The 14,325-nt window shown below is 40.5% G+C and overlaps 2 protein-coding genes across 5 annotated transcripts in view; one reads left to right on the forward strand and one right to left on the reverse strand.

The window, feature by feature from the left end:
- Positions 1–5,598, reverse strand: part of LOC133651032 (putative monooxygenase p33MONOX) — a 10,641-nt gene extending 5,043 nt beyond the window's left edge. For both annotated transcript variants that reach the window (XM_062048906.1, XM_062048905.1), the window contains exons 1-6: positions 5,447–5,598; positions 4,759–4,931; positions 3,020–3,080; positions 2,675–2,850; positions 358–475; positions 44–171 (exon numbers count right to left, since the gene is read on the reverse strand). In XM_062048906.1, coding sequence (XP_061904890.1) covers positions 44–171; positions 358–475; positions 2,675–2,850; positions 3,020–3,044 — 447 coding nt within the window. In that variant the 5' untranslated portion in view covers positions 3,045–3,080; positions 4,759–4,931; positions 5,447–5,598. The remainder of the gene's footprint in view (positions 1–43; positions 172–357; positions 476–2,674; positions 2,851–3,019; positions 3,081–4,758; positions 4,932–5,446) is intronic.
- Positions 5,599–12,342: 6,744 nt separating this feature from the next.
- The window catches only part of LOC133651033 (protein POF1B-like), a 39,282-nt gene continuing 37,299 nt past the window's right edge, over positions 12,343–14,325 (forward strand). For all 3 annotated transcript variants that reach the window (XM_062048907.1, XM_062048908.1, XM_062048909.1), the window contains exon 1: positions 12,343–12,911. In XM_062048907.1, coding sequence (XP_061904891.1) covers positions 12,558–12,911 — 354 coding nt within the window. In that variant the 5' untranslated portion in view covers positions 12,343–12,557. The remainder of the gene's footprint in view (positions 12,912–14,325) is intronic.

Raw genomic sequence — 14,325 nt, forward strand, 5'->3', positions numbered from 1 at the left:
CTTTTGCTATCTTGTACAGCCCCTTAAAATGCATGCGTCTTACCTGGAAGGATTCAGGCATACGGTGGAGGCGGCGCGTCTCCTCTGCATTGAGGCCTTTGTGGGGCATGTAGCTGGAGTCCGTCAGCCCCGCCTTCTGCTCAAACTTGTGCATGCTTTCATGAGTCTGCTCTAAAAAAACAACAAAAAAAACAGAACTGCCTTAGAATTGTTTATATGTTCTACTGAGAACAATAGTGAACATTTGTCTGTGGTCTATTTCTTTTGTCAGAGTTACACATTTTTGAAAACACTAGCTCTGTTATTCCAAACACATATTTAAAATATTAATGTAGACAATTGCTGTCATTGTCTTACTGGTGATGAGAGAGTTGAGGATCATGGAGGAGGCCTTGGTCTTCACCACACTTTGTGACCTGGAGGGGGGGCTGTTGGAAAAATTAGACTGACGCACAGAACCACCGCCTTCTTCCTCCTGATGAAAAAAAACCCACAATGGACATTAGAAATATTAAGTTAAGATAGTGTTTCACTTTAAAAAGGACAAGCAAAGGTTTTCCAACACCATCCAGATGTACACAATATACAATATAGACATACTAAAAATATTTTTTTCACAAAGAAAAGAAAAAGTACCGTGCAAATGAAGTACCGTGTTTTCAGCACTTTAAGGCGCGCCTAAAAACCTCCAATTTTGTCAAAAGCTGACAGTGCGCCTTATATATGGACCAATATTGAGCCTCCAACAGGTAAAAGTTTCAATCAATCAACCAATCGCAACCACGGTAAGCAGCCGCCGACTTCATTTTCCCCGTCTTCATTTTCCCCCGTAGAAGAAGAAGCGTGCGGTGCATGCTGGGATATATGACTACGCGAGGCGTGCCGTTTCATTTCCATTTGATTGTTTATGTAAAGACCCCCAAAATGGCTCCTATTAAGAGACACACTTACGACGCAGAGTTTAAACTTAAGACGATCAGTCACACAGTAGAACACGAGAACAGCAGCGACACTGACTCGGTTAATGACGACTTTGACGAGACGGAGCCGGGCATGTTGGATGCCGTATTCGCCCAACTGTTTAATTCAGACACTGAAGAAGAAGAATTCGAGGAATTCGTGGATGAGGAATAACTTCATAAAGTGAGCTTTACATGTTTGTGTGTTGTGTTGTGTGACATTAACGTTTGAGCAACGTTGAGTTATTGATATATTGTTACTGCTCTGCACTATTTCGAGTGTTACTATATTGTGATTGCACTAACGTTTGATTTACCGTAATAGTATCACTGTTTTTTACGTGTTTATTGAATCAGGGAAAAGTTCCCCTCCACTATGTGATATAAATGTTGCACTACATGTTATACCTTGCTGTTGTAAAAAGATAAACAAAACACCACGTCACTGACTTTACCTCGGGGAAAATAATAAAACAGCTATTTATTCATTTTGGGAGTGAACAGAGTTGTCAGAACGCTGGTTTGTAATCTATTAATAAAGTTTGACTGACCTATCTGACTGTTTTGTTGACATTCCCTTTAGCGCAGCTCCATTTAATGGATGCATAACGTAACCCCAGCCTCTACTGTAGCGTCTATTCTATGCGCCTTATATATGAACAAAGTTTTAAAATATGCCGTTTATTGAAGGTGCGCCTTATAATCCGGTGCACCTTATAGTGCGGAAAATACGGTAATACAACTGCGAGAAGTTAAAGAATCTGAATCAAAATAATATAAAATAAAAGTCCTAATTTTATGTGATTAAAGTTACAAAATTACAAGGTAAAAAACAGCAATATCAAAATAATTAAGTGATAGTAATTAGCAATGTTTCCTTAGGGACATTTACTTGTGGCAGGCGATACCAGTTTTGCTTTCCATGTTTTTTACTCCCCTTAAATGTTATTTATCTTTACTACAGCACCCATTACACTTACATGCAACTACCAATTAGAATTACGTCATTACATCACCCACCCACTCCTGCTATGAATAGATTCCTGTGGAAAACAATGATTGGTACTGCACTTTACAAGACTATAATAGCACTATTATGAAGAAAAATTGTCATATACATTTAAAAATTGTGATTTATAGAATTAAAGTCATAATTTTACTGTAAAGAGTTGTAATCTTTAGTAGTGGTGCTGAAAGAAATACATTCACATGCTAATTGCGATTTTTATTTTATACAGATTCATAATTTTTAAGAATCTATTTTTTTCCATAAAATACAACTTTCAAAAGACACAATTTTAGGCCATCTTTGTGTTTACATATAAGTCAGCAGCCAGGATGGGCTTGTGTGTAGCCTGTAACTGTTTGGAAAAGGTTTTATTAAATTTAATATACCAAATTATACATTGCGAGAGTCTGTTTGAATTGAGATTTGTGTTGAATCGAGAATCGATTATTGATCGAATTGTGACTCCAAGAATCGGAATCAAATCTTGACTTGTTGTAAGATTCATGTCAATAATTTTTAGAATTGCAAAGTAATGTTGGTTGCACTATATAAAATGAAGTCAAAATTGTAACTCATAAGGAAAATATAAGACTATTATGAAATGAGAGAATAAATGTCAAACTGAGTTGTTGAATTATGAGGGGGTAAAAGCATTGGTTTTGAAAGAATAAACTTCAGGTAAGGATGATGTGGGAGGTGCTCTCACCTCAGCTAGCTGGTTGAACTTCCTGTCCGGCACGACTGGGCGTCTCCAAAGGTTGGTGATGTTGATGTCGTGGGGGGGCGTGGACATGGGGGCCTCCAGATTGTCGTCATAGCTTATCGCCCTCCGGGTCATCCCGATGGGAAGCTTCATCCCTCCCATCCCGGAACCTTCGATAGCTGCGGACGCACATATGGATCGTGTCACTTGTCAAATTGTGGTACAGTTTGATTTTAACCTGAGGACATTAGGAGTGACGTGTTGATGTCAGGTGTTCAAATGACGAACTGATGGCAGTACACGGTATGCTTTTAGGATTAATATTGCTTTTCCAACAGAAAATCTCACCTGGCAAGTCACCTGAACCCGACATAGCTTCTGTACTATTACGAGGAAAGCTTCAGCAGCCCTGAGGGAATATAAAACTGCATTATTACATTTGCAGGATAGCCAAGTACAAAGCCCGTTTCCATTTGAGTTGGGAAATTGTGTTAGATGTAAATATAAACGGAATACAATGATTTGCAAATCCTTTTCAACCCATATTCAATTGAATGCACTACAAAGACAAGATATTTGATGTTCAAACTCATAAACTTTTTTTTTTTTTTTTTACAAATAATAATTAACTTAGAATTTCATGGCTGCAACACGTGCCAAAGTAGTTGGGAAAGGGCATCTTCACCACTGTGTTACATGGCCTTTCCTTTTAATAACACTCAGTAAACGTTTGGGAACTGAGGAGACACATTTTTTAAGCTTCTCAGGTGGAATTCTTTCCCATCCTTGCTTGATGTACAGCTTAAGTTGTTCAACAGTCCGGGGGTCTCTGTTGTGGTATTTTAGGCTTCATAATGCGCCACACATTTTCAATGGGAGACAGGTCTGGACTACAGGCAGGCCAGTCTAGTACCCGCACTCTTTTACTATGAAGCCATGTTGATGTAACACGTGGCTTGGCATTGTCTTGCTGAAATAAGCAGGGGCGTCCATGATAACGTTGCTTGGATGGCAACATATGTTGCTCCAAAACCTGTATGTACCTTTCAGCATTAATGGCGCCTTCACAGATGTGTAAGTTACTTATGTCTTGGGCACTAATACACCCCCATACCATCACAGATGCTGGCTTTTCAACTTTGCGCCTATAACAATCCGGATGGTTCTTTTCCTCTTTAGTCCGGAGGACACGACGTCCACAGTTTCCAAAAACAATTTGAAATGTGGACTCGTCAGACCACAGAACACTTTTCCACTTTGTATCAGTCCATCTTAGATGAGCTCAGGCCCAGCGAAGCCGACAGCGTTTCTGGGTGTTGTTGATAAACGGTTTTCGCCTTGCATAGGAGAGTTTTAACTTGCACTTACAGATGTAGCGACCAACTGTAGTTACTGACAGTGTGACAATTGTTCCTGAGCCCATGTGGTGATATCATTTACACACTGATGTCGCTTGTTGATGCAGTACAGCCTGAGGGATCGAAGGTCACGGGCTTAGCTGCTTACGTGCAGTGATTTCTCCAGATTCTCTGAACCCTTTGATGATATTACGGACCGTAGATGGTGAAATCCCTAAATTCCTTGCAATAGCTGGTTGAGAAAGGTTTTTCTTAAACTGTTCAACAATTTGCTCACGCATTTGTTGACACAAGTGGTGACCCTCGCCCCATCCTTGTTTGTGAATGACTGAGCATTTCATGGAATATACTTTTATACCCAATCATGGCACCCACCTGTTCCCAATTTGCCTGTTCACCTGTGGGATGCTCCAAATAAGTGTTTGATGAGCATTCCTTAACTTTTTCAGTATTTACTGCCACCTTTCCCAACTTCTTTGTCACGTGTTGCTGGCATCAAATTCTAAAGTTAATGATTATTTGCACCAAAAAAAAAAAGTTTATCAGTTTGAACATCAAATATGTTGTCTTTGTAGCGTATTCAACTGAATATGGGTTGAAAATGATTTGCAAATCATTGTATTCCGTTTATATTTACATCTAACACAATTTCCCAACTAATATGGAAACGGGGTTTGTAAGGAATGATGGCAATGCGCAGCATTTAAACCATAATAGGCGGAGACATGCCTGTGATTATATCAGCAGTGTAGAGCAGGCAGTAGAGAGGCGCATCCCGTCCTGAGGTGGCTCTGTGCTGTCGGCAGGACTGATGGAGAGGTTACATCAGGCTGGCTGTGACCAAACAGGCCCTCTGGCAAAGCACTGTGGGTAACAGTCAGGTCCAGAGGAAAGAGGAACAACTGCAAAAAGAGCAGACGTGTCAACAGTGCATCTTGGTAGCTAAATATAAGAATAGTATTCTTCCATCTGCTCCTTTCTGATCATGGAAATGTATAAGAAACTAAAAAAACAATGAAAGTGTCAACGGTATATGGCTTGTATATATGCATTTTCATGAAAGGAATAAAAAGAAACGATGATGATGATGGTGGCACAAATAAGAACGCATTACTTGCCTCACAAACAAAACCACCTCATTGTGTAAAAAGGAGATAGCCTTAAAATGACGCACAATGACAATAAGCAGCGGCTAGCTTCAACAACACGAATTGTTTCAACAAAACAAAGGTGTGGGTGCATGTCACCTACGCAGAATTTAAAAACAAACGTTAAAAGATGTAATTTATGCGTGATGTGAGTTTTAAAACAAGCTATGAGGACAAAAAAGCGCAGCAGAGTTCATTTAGGTTATCTCGCTGACGTATGTCTCACAGCTGGAGACGGGACGACATCTCTCGTCTATTATCTTTCTTACCGGGGCTAAGGCTGGATTCAGGACGGCTATAGGATCGCCCGTAACCTCCCGCTGGTGAGTGGGCAGTTTGTGGAATGGCTGAAAATACGCTCGGCGGCCATTATTATTATGCCCTGTCGTTACAGGACTTCCGGTATGGAGGAACTTGAACGTCACGTTGCAGTCTCGCGAGAATTGGTTGCTAGTCATTTCGGAGAGATTATTGTTGTTTCTCAATAATTACCTTTTCATTGAGTATTGTTGTCCTATTGACACTTTGTACAACTACATCAGTTCTAATAAAACACTGTATTGTTCTTATATTTGAATGCAATACTATACAATACTTGGTACTAGGATGACAGGGGACGCAAAGCAATAATACTGAAATTAACAGTGCAATACACTTTAAAAGGTGCATCACATCTTTCATATAATCGACAGTATCACCGTTTTTTTCATAACATGGTCACTACTGCCTAGTTTCTCTTGTTATATTCTTATTTTTACTGTTTTATTTTTTTCTCTTATTGTTACTTTTTATTTTTATATTTTCTATTTTATTTCCATTTATACCTCCATTATTTACTTTTTAAATTCTATCTCATATCTGTACACTGCTGCTGGAATTGTAATTTTCCTGAGAGAACTCTCCTGAAGGAATCAATAAAGTACTATCTATCTATTTAAAAAATAAATAAATAAAAAACATTTTCTTGAACTATTTTTTTTTTTTAAATACAATAAAAACAGTTACATAGAAATTAGTAATGAATGGAAATGAGTAAAATTAACTGTTAAAGGTTAATACTAGGGGTGTGGGAACAAATTGATTCGAGTTTGAATCGCGATTATTCTCACGTTGTACGATTTAGAATCGATTCTCATTTTTAAAAAATCGATTTTTTTTAAATTAATCAATCCAACAAAACAATACACATCAATACCATAACAATGCAATCCAATTCCAAAACCAAACCTGACCCAGCAACACTCAGAACTGCAATAAACAGAGCAATTGAGAGGACACAAACACGACACTGAACAAACCAAAAATAGTGAAACAAAAATGAATATTATCAACAACAGTATCAATATTAGTTACAATTTCAACATAGCAGTGATTAAAAATCCCTCATTGACATTATCAATAGACATTTATAAAAAATATAAAAAAAGAACAATAGTGTCACAGTGGCTTACACTTGCATCACATCTCATAAGCTTGACAACACACTGTGTCCAATATTTTCACAAAGATAAAATAAGTCATATTTTTGGTTCATTTAATAGTTAAAACAAATTTACATTATTGCAATCTGTTGATGAAACATTGTCCTTTACAATTATAAAAGCTTTTTACAAAAATCTACTACTCTTGTTTGCATGTCAGCAGACTGGGGTAGATCCTGCTGAAATCCTATGTATTGAATGAATAGAAAATCGTTTTGAATCTGGAAAAAAAAATCGTTTTTGAATCGAGAATCGTGTTGAATTGAAAAAAAAAAAATCGATTTTGAATCGAATCGTGACCCCAAGAATCGATATTGAATCGAATCGTGGGATTACCAAAGATTCACAGCCCTAGTTAGTACTATTAGTGGACCAGCAGCACACACAATCATGTGTGCTTCACGGACTGTATCCCTTGCAGACTGCATTGATATATATTGTAGGAACCCAGAATATTAATAACAGAAGGAAGCAACCCTTTTGTGTGAATGAGTGTAAATAGGGGAGGGAGGGTTTTTGGGTTGGTGCACTAAACTGTAAGTGTATCTTGTGTTGTTTATGTTGATTTAATAATAAGAATTTAAAAAAAAAGTACTATATATCTATTAGTGGTTCATTGTTTCCATCTAGTGGTGGACATAGCACCACCTTTTTAGACATTTGAAGAAAAAGTAATGAAAAACAATCAAATAGCCACCTTTTACTAAATATATGTGCTTGTATGTTGCATTTGTGTACACACTCCTGTCTAACTCGACGTAGTGATGCGAAACAAAAGGCTTCACATTCATGTAAGGAGCATTGAACGTTGCTGTTGACGTATTGTCTCTTGTGCTCTCAATGACTGATTGGCCACTTGCTGGTCACGTGACATGCCCTGATTGTATATGTGCTGCACAGGTGCTAATAAATTTTTGTTCTTCCCTTTTCACATTACCTGCCGCCTGCTGCGTATTTGTTTGCTCCTCATTCAGTGTTATTTTAGGTTCTTGGGTACCGTTCGTTTAACTCTGTTAACAGGTTATGGGCCCAGGTCGAGTTTACCCAAGAGGATATTTATTTTACCGGTGAGCCACCGAGATAAAACGGCGTGTCTTAGTTTTAGTAGTAGGCTACTACTACTAGCACCATGGCTTGTAGAGATGGAGGTACTGGTGGTGGTCGATGGTATCGACTCGTCTTTGACGGAGACGAAAAGAACTATGAATTATGGGAGACCAAATTTTTAGGCCACCTTCGCCTACAGAAACTAAGAGACACAATCTTGACACCGCCAGCAGAAGGAGCAACGGCTGCTGTCCGCGCTGCAGATGCAGAAAAGAATGGTGAAGCCTACGCGGAGCTCATACAATTCCTCGACGATAAGAGTCTGTCCCTTGTAATGAGGGAGGCAGCAGACAATGGGCGCGAGGCGTTGAAAATCCTGAGGGGATACTACGCAGGTAAAGGGAAGCCACGTGTAATCAGTTTGTATACTGAACTTACTTCACTGCAAAAGTTGAGCAGTGAAAGTGTGACTGAATATATGATACGTGCAGAGACTGCAATTACTGCATTGAGAAACGCGGAAGAGGTTTTGAGTGATGGGCTTTTAATAGCTATGGTTTTGAAGGGATTACCAGAATCATACAAACCGTTCTCAATCCACGTTACGCAGAGTGAGAGGACACTCTCGTTTGCAGAATTCAAGACAAAACTCCGCAGCTATGAGGATACAGAGAAACTACGCGGCACGACTGCATCAGAGGACAACGTCATGAAGGCCCGAGTTCAGCCGAGGGGCAAACCTGCTACGGCCAGTGCTAGTGGGACTCGCTGGACGGGGAGTGTGGACAATATTGTTTGCTTCAGGTGTGGCCAACGAGGTCACAAATCCACCTCATGTGAACAAACACAGTGGTGCAGCCACTGTAGGAGCAACACACACCGTGACGCAACCTGCAGACGGAGACAGAGGCGAGACAACGCCCGAGGGGTCTCCGAGGCAGTGGAGGACAATGACTACGCGTTCGTTGCCGGAGACATCCGACGCGGAGACATCCAGCGAGGACGCGGAGACATCCGACGCAGAGACATCCAAAGTGGACGCGGAGACATCCGACGCAGAGACATCCAAAGTGGACGCAGAGACATCCGACGCGGAGACATCCAAAGTGGACGCAGAGACATCCGACGCGGATCTGGTGTCAGAGGAAAAGGTCTGATGGTGGACACAGGAGCCACTTCTCACATCATCACCGACGTGTCAAGGTTCAAATCCTTTGACGACGGGTTCCAGGCAGAAACTCACTGTGTGGAGCTGGCCGATGGAACCAGGAGCAAAGGGGTCGCCGAGCGCAGAGGAGATGCAGAGGTGTATTTGGTGGACAGCGCAGGACGCCACCGACGCACAGTGCTGAAAGATGCACTATTTGTGCCTTCATACCCGCAGGACATCTTTTCTGTGAAAGCAGCTACTGCCAGCGGAGCAACCGTCATCTTCAAGGAGGGTGAAGACGTCCTACAACACAGAAACGGTACACAATTCTATATCCATGAACACAATAGATTGTACTATTTACACACAGTGGAGAAAAATGAATGTGATGACCAGTGTATGGGATGTAATGATTTACAGACATGGCATGAGATCCTAGGTCACTGTAATTATGCAGATGTAGAACAATTACAAAATGTTGTTTCTGGTATGACTATTAAAGGTAAAGTAGACAAGTCAACATTACAATGTGATGTCTGTACACAAGGCAAGTTTGTCCAAACTAGAAACAGGAAGCCTGATATGAGGGCCAAAGCTCCTCTAGATTTGGTACACACTGATTTAGCAGGACCAATAGCCACAGAGTCTAAGGATGGGCATAAATATGCATTATGTTTTACGGATGATTATTCCAGTGCAATGTTTACTTATTTTCTTAAAAATAAGAGTGACACAGTCCAAGCAACTGAAAAGTTCTTAGCAGACGTAGCCCCTTATGGGAAGGTCAGATGTATTAGGTCTGATATGGGTACGGAATTCACTGGTAAGAATTACCAAACACTGCTTCGTACTAATAGAATCCGACATGAGACGTCGGCACCGTACTCGCCGCATCAAAACGGTACTGCTGAACGCAGTTGGCGAACCTTATTTGACATGGCTAGGTGTATGCTCATAGAGAGCGAGTTACCTAAGTGTTTGTGGACATATGCAGTGCAGACAGCTGCTGTCATTAGAAATAGGTGTTTTAACAGACGCACTAAAAAGACTCCTTACCAACTGTTGACTGGAAAAAGACCAAATGTATCTAGAATGCAAAAGTTTGGGTCAACATGTTATGCATATAAACAGGACAAGACAAAGCTAGAGTCAAGGTGTGAAGAGGGTATTTTTGTAGGATATGACAAAAATAGCCCGGCCTACATAGTCTATTATCCTGGCACTCATAGAGTGAAAAAGCACAGACTTGTGAAATTTTCATGCAGGAAGATTACTGAGCAGCAGACTCAGACTGACACAACGCCTGTTTATGACGATGATGATGACTTTGGGGTGAAAAAGGAGACTAGGCATAGACATGCGAGTCCAGACCATGCACAGAGGAGTCCAGGTCGAGCTCAGAGAAGTCCCCATGTTCAGAGTCCAGTGACAAAACCTGAGGGCAGTCCAGCACAGGACACTACACGTTATCCTACCAGAGATAGGAGACCACCAGAATATTTAAAAGATTATACATGTGAAGTGGATAGTGATGACCAGACACATTTTAGCATGGACTATTGTTATAGAGTCATGTGTGATGTACCCCTGACCTTCAGGGAAGCTGTAAACTCAACTAATTCAGAAAAGTGGGTTAATGCAATGAATGACGAAATGCAGTCACTCAGAGAGAATAACACATTTACCCTGACCAACTTACCTGTGGGTAAAGACGTAGTGGGGGGTAGATGGGTCTATGCAATTAAGAATAACATTGATGGTTCTGACAAATATAAAGCAAGATACGTAGCTAAGGGATATAGTCAGAAAATGGGCGTTGACTATGACGAGACGTTCTCTCCTACAGCTAACTTGACCAGTGTCCGTGTTATCATGCAAAAAGCAGCTCAGGAGAACCTGATTTTACATCAGATGGACGTTAAAACAGCGTATCTGCATGCTCCAATAGATTGCGAAATCTATATTGAACAACCTGAGGGTTATAAAGAGCACTCTAGTACCAAACAGGTGTATCGGTTAGAGAAGTCACTATATGGTTTGAAACAGTCAGGCAGGAACTGGAACAAGTTATTACATGACTATTTATCTGACAACAACTTTGTACAAAACCTGACAGACCATTGTGTTTACATCAGAGAAACTGACAATGAAAAAGTGATTCTGATAATATGGGTTGATGACTTGACCATTGCTGCCAGTGATGAAAATGCAGTGATGAATGTAAAAGAAATGCTTAAAGCAAGATTCCACATGAGAGATTTAGGTCATCTGAAACATTTTCTGGGTATTGATTTTAGCCAGAGTGATGCATGTGTGAAAATGTCACAGAAAAAATATTCAGTAAAATTGCTTGAAAAGTTTGACATGGTGAATTGCAAACCTAGAGCGACACCTTGTGAACCAAAGCTAAATTACAGCCATTCTGAGCTCTTGTCAGATGTAAAATTGTACAGAGAAGTAGTAGGAAGTTTGATCTACCTGAGTACATGTACAAGACCAGATTTAAGCTTTGTAGTAAGCAAATTGTCACAATACTTTAGTAATCCAACAGAGGAACAGTGGGTTACTGTGAAACATGTGCTGAGATATCTAAAAGGTACAACAGACAAAGTTTTGTGTTACAAATATTGTGAAAATGGTTTGAGTCTACATGCTTACAGTGATGCCGATTGGGCGACTGACGCCACTGATAGAAGGAGTACAACTGGATATTGTATAAGCTTGTGTGAAAATGGTCCTTTGGTTTCATGGAAGACCAAAAAGCAACCAACAGTTGCACTGTCAACATGTGAGGCAGAATATATGGCCTTAGCTGCAACTACACAAGAATGTATGTATTTAGTCCAACTTTTAAATGGCATTGATGGGAGTCAGTCTGCTACACCAAAGGTTTATGAGGATAACCAGGGTGCAATTGCATTAGCCAAGAATCCTGTAAACAGACAGCGATGCAAACATGTCGACATAAAATATCATTTTGTCAGATCAGCTGTGAATGATGGTAAAATATGTCTACAATATCTTCCCACAGATCAAATGGTAGCAGATGTAATGACAAAGCCTGCAACCAAATGCAAATTGTCGAAATTCTCAAGCTTTATGTTTGGAGAATAATTCATGTGATTTATGACATGTGATTTTTGATTTTGTTTCAAATGTTTTTATTTTTATGATGATGTTAACAGTATGAGAGCTAGTGGGAGTGTTGACGTATTGTCTCTTGTGCTCTCAATGACTGATTGGCCACTTGCTGGTCACGTGACATGCCCTGATTGTATATGTGCTGCACAGGTGCTAATAAATTTTTGTTCTTCCCTTTTCACATTACCTGCCGCCTGCTGCGTATTTGTTTGCTCCTCATTCAGTGTTATTTTAGGTTCTTGGGTACCGTTCGTTTAACTCTGTTAACAGTTGCCATGGCTACCAGTGACATCACATTTAGAGCCCAATGTGAACACTCGTGTTTTCTCCCCACTGCAAGGTTATTACCGTGTGATCCGCCCACCTCCAGCGAAGGGCAGAGCACCTCCCTCCGCGCTGTGTAAAGGCAGATTGCCCGACTCCTCCAACCGGACTTTCCTCTTTTGTGCTGCCCGCAGATGAGGAAGTAGCACCGCGGCACTCGCAGCGCTAACAACCGCCGACTTCCAAAACTTTATACGAACTTTTTGTTCCTTTGAGTTGCCTTCAATCCGAACAACGATGTCGTTGAAGAGAAACCGGCAGACCACCACGACCACCTACCGGACCATGAACGTCGCCTCGCCCTCGCCGGAGCCGGTGAGCAGCGGCACGGTGCTGACGACGACGACGGCGGCTCGCTCGGCCTCGCCGCTGCAGTACACCGCCGTCAACGGCAACTACAGCACACTTCGCTACCTGGTGCCGATGCAGCAGGCAGTGCAGCAGCAGTCGTACGTGCAGCAGCCGTCGTACGTGTTCATGCAGCAGCCCGTCATGCAGCAGCCCGTCATGCAGCAGATGGTGTCGCCGGTCTACCTGCAGGGCGTCCAAGGCTTGAACGTCAGCAGCCTGGACCTGCTGCAGCAGCAACAGGTGAGGTTACGGTCGGTCACTTGCATGGTCCTTGAACGCAGCACGCTTTTCTTGTTGCAATTTATTGCTACACATTGTAGCTCTCTTAAAAAGTACATTTAAAGGTACACCTGCTCGCTCTACAACTATTTTTCTACACTTTTATTTACGATTTGTATAGCTTAAAATTTAATTGGATGCGTGTTTTGTACGAAAACAAACTCATGGAAAATTAATTAGATATTTTTTTAGTGCAAAACAATTTTTTACATCCAACCACTTGCATGGTCCTTGAACGCAGCACGCTTTTCTTGTTGCACTTATTGCAATACATTTTAGCTCTCTAAAAAAAAAGTACATTTATAGGTACACCTGCTCACTCTACAACACATTTTCTACACTTTTATTTACGATTTTTATAGTTTAAAATTGAATTGGATGCGTGTTTTGTACGAAAACAAATTCATGGAAAATTAATTAGATATTTTTTTTTAGGGCAAAACAATTTTTACATCCAACCACTTGCATGGTCCTTGAACGCAACACGCTTTTGTTGCTGTTGCACTTTATTGCAATACATTTTAGCTCTCTAAAAAAAAGTAAATTTATAGGTACACCTGCTCACTCTACAACAAATTTTCTACACTTTTATTTACTTTATTTGGATGCATGTTTTGTAAGAAAACAAATTCATGGAAAATTAATTAGATATTTTTTTAGTGCACAACTATTTTTACATCCAACCATTTCTATAATCCTCATTAGGGCCGCAGGTAAACTGGAGCCTATCCCAGCTCACTCTAGACTGGTCGGCACAATTTTAACATAAGTTTATACATCTTTGAAATCATGTGTGATGTAGTCTATTGTAAGTGTGCTCATGTTCGAAATAAACTAAACTCAATCAATCAATCAATCAATCGTTCTGAAATAACTCCTGCCAGGATTAAAACCTAATACTACTGCCTTTCAAGGCAAGCACCAACACTGTACACCATTATATTCTTATCAGTGAAGGAGCAGGGAAGGGCTAGGAATACATTTGGTAGAATTTCTTTTAAGGCACCCTGTCATTTATTACAATTTCCCATGCGCTTTTTCCATGCATGCTCTGCGTATTGGGAGGGGAGGTCCTGATGAAATTGTGCCAACAAAAGTGTTGCTTGCATATACTTGTACATTGCAGGTTTACCTAATGTTGTAGCCAATAAGTGTATTACTCACACATATTTATACGGAAAGGAAATGTAGGAATTCTGCAACGTCAGCCTCAAAAGTTGGACATAATCCAATAAAATTGAAATTACGTATAACTAACGCCCTATTAGCATTTACTTGGTAAAAATAAGTTTTTGTATAATTCATGTTAATGACATCCTAGCTTGCATGCTAATTTATGTTCTATGGTTATCATCACACTTCTGCTCTTTGACAT

The sequence above is a fragment of the Entelurus aequoreus genome, linkage group LG05 (genome assembly GCF_033978785.1).
Source record: "Entelurus aequoreus isolate RoL-2023_Sb linkage group LG05, RoL_Eaeq_v1.1, whole genome shotgun sequence".
NCBI lineage: Eukaryota > Metazoa > Chordata > Actinopteri > Syngnathiformes > Syngnathidae > Entelurus > Entelurus aequoreus.